Source organism: Anguilla rostrata, chromosome 13, assembly GCF_018555375.3.
Source record: "Anguilla rostrata isolate EN2019 chromosome 13, ASM1855537v3, whole genome shotgun sequence".
NCBI classification, from domain to species: domain Eukaryota; kingdom Metazoa; phylum Chordata; class Actinopteri; order Anguilliformes; family Anguillidae; genus Anguilla; species Anguilla rostrata.
In genome coordinates this window covers 3810905-3813404 of record NC_057945.1, presented here as the reverse complement: position 1 = coordinate 3813404, position 2500 = coordinate 3810905, and the positions used below count along the sequence as shown (strand labels likewise).

Genomic DNA, 2500 nt, shown 5'->3' with positions numbered 1-2500 from the left:
CCTCATTAAACTTCATGCTCTTTTTTCACTCCTAAACATTGTAACTACGAGTGAATTCTGATATAATTGTACCCTTAAAGGTTCTTACTTTAAATAAACTTAGTTTAAATAAGAACAACCGCACTCACATTCTCCCTCTCCTGGGCAAACACACACACACACACACACTCTAACTTCCTCTAAAACGAGACAATACGGGATTCAATATTGTCTAAATAGCAGTTCTGAAACTGCTGAATGTCCATCACTGAGAATTTTTCAACATTTTCATTCATGTAAATTAATTAGTTCCCAATGCACAGTTATCATTAGAATAATTAATAAGATGAATTTATTTTTTCACACGCACACACACACACACACACACACACACACACACACACACACAAACACACAAGCTCAACAGTGCTAAATCTACAAACTGCTTGTCCTTGAGACTATATTGAGAACATTTGCCTCCATGGCCAAGTACAAGAACGATCTCTTTCTCTCTCCCTCTCTCAATTTCAGTTTTCAATTTCAATTTGATTTATTTGCAGGACAACCCAGTCATATTGCCTGAGCAACACACATAATACACATAAACACAGAAACCGCATGCAACAACTATGACCGGAAACACATCCTAAAATAATCATATAGACATGATTAAAAAAAACAGTTAACATGAATTAAGGTGTGAAGAACTTTTATTCTAACGTAACATTAGACATTGCTATACTTATTTGTTTAACAAATACTAATATTTAGGTGAAGTTGTTCCAATTTTAGAAAATACATTTTTTTCCGATGTCCTCATATTCTGTGCATTCTGTGAGGAAGTGCAGCTCTGTCTCCACTGCCCCCTGATCGCAGTGGGAGCACAGCCTGTCCTCTCTCCGGGCAGCCAGGTCTGCCTGTGACGGCCGGTCTCTATGGCCAGGCTGTGCTCACCGAGTCTGTACATCGTCAGTGCTTTTCTCGATTTGTTATCGGTCACCACGGTCTCTCTCTCTCTCTCTCTCTCTCTCTCCAGAGTGATGGAGCACTCGGACGTGAACCGCATGACGACGCAGAACATTGGGATCGTGTTCGGTCCCACGCTGATGAGGTCGGAGGGGGACTGCGGGAACATGGCGATCAACATGCTGTACCAGAACCAGGCCGTGGAGCTGATGCTCGCCGAGTTCGACCGCGTCTTCGGGCCCGACGCCGACGGCGCCCCCTGACTGCGACCACGCCGCGTCGCTAGCTCCCCCCCCACCCCCAGGAGTAAACGGCTGTGAACGCTACTCCCCCCCCCCCCCCAACCCCCCCAGGAGCAGACCTAAAACTGCTGTGACCTCCCCCCCAGGAGCAGACCTATAACTGCTGTGACCTCCCACCCCCCCCCCAGGAGCAGGCGAGGAATGGCTGTGAACGGCGATGGATGGGAGGCGCTCCACGCGCTGTGACCCTTCCGCGGGAAACAGACTCAAATCCGTGCAGCTACTCAGAACTCCCTTGCAGCTGCTCTGACATCATCAGGGGTCAGAGGTCAGGGGGTCAATTCCATTTCAATTTAGTTGATTCAGGGAAGTAAGTGAAATTTCAGTTTCCGAGTTGACAAAAACATACCCATGATGCACTGCGAGGAGATCGATTTCAGGTAGAAATGGAAATGGAATTGACCCCTGACCCCTGGGAGCCATATGGAGAGAAGATGTGCACTTACCGGAGTACGAGGCTTTTCAGAAGGAGAGTGCGCTGCGGACTTTCCAGATTAGGACCTCAGACTCCCACCGTCCTGCACAGAGACTCAAACAGGACCTCAGACTCCCACTGTCCCACACAGAGACTCAAACAGGACCTGTGACTCCCACCGTCCCAAACAGAGACTCAAACAGGACCTGAGACCCCCACCGTCCCAAACAGAGACTCAAACAGGACCTGAGACTCCCACCGTCCCAAACAGGACCTGTGACTCCCACCGTCCCAAACAGAGACTCAAACAGGACCTGTGACTCCCACCGTCCCAAACAGGACCTGAGACCCCCACCGTCCCAAACAGGACCTGTGACTCCCACCGTCCCAAACAGAGACTCAAACAGGACCTGTGACTCCCACCGTCCCAAACAGAGACTCAAACAGGACCTGTGACTCCCACCGTCCCAAACAGGACCTGAGACCCCCACCGTCCCAAACAGGACCTGTGACTCCCACCGTCCCAAACAGAGACTCAAACAGGACCTGAGACCCCCACCGTCCCAAACAGAGACTCAAACAGGACCTGTGACTCCCACCGTCCCAAACAGAGACTCAAACAGGACCTGAGACCCCCACCGTCCCAAACAGAGACTCAAACAGGACCTGTGACTCCCACCGTCCCGAACAGAGACTCAAACAGGACCTGTGACTCCCACCGTCCCAAACAGAGACTCAAACAGGACCTGAGACTCCCACCGTCCCAAACAGAGACTCAAACAGGACCTGAGACTCCCACCATCCCAAACAGAGACTCAAACAGGACCTGTGACTCCCA

The 2500-nt window shown here is 50.1% G+C and overlaps 1 protein-coding gene and 1 long non-coding RNA gene across 9 annotated transcripts in view; one reads left to right on the top strand and one right to left on the bottom strand.

Moving 5' to 3' along the window:
* The window catches only part of arhgap9 (Rho GTPase activating protein 9), a 56680-nt gene extending 55399 nt beyond the window's left edge, over positions 1-1281 (top strand). For all 5 annotated transcript variants that reach the window (XM_064305989.1, XM_064305992.1, XM_064305988.1 and 2 more), the window contains one exon: positions 1016-1281. In XM_064305989.1, coding sequence (XP_064162059.1) covers positions 1016-1208 — 193 coding nt within the window. In that variant the 3' untranslated portion in view covers positions 1209-1281. The remainder of the gene's footprint in view (positions 1-1015) is intronic.
* Positions 1282-1562: 281 nt separating this feature from the next.
* LOC135238234 (uncharacterized) overlaps positions 1563-2500 on the bottom strand; it is a 1338-nt gene continuing 400 nt past the window's right edge. Inside the window, exons 1-4 of one of the 4 annotated variants that reach the window (XR_010325056.1) lie at positions 2409-2462; positions 2169-2328; positions 1789-1908; positions 1563-1748 (exon numbers count right to left, since the gene is read on the bottom strand). This is a non-coding gene — a long non-coding RNA (uncharacterized LOC135238234). Of the gene's footprint in view, positions 1749-1788; positions 1909-2168; positions 2329-2368; positions 2463-2500 lie in introns of those variants that run through there. The other 3 variants (XR_010325059.1, XR_010325057.1, XR_010325058.1) reach the window with 3 other exon arrangements.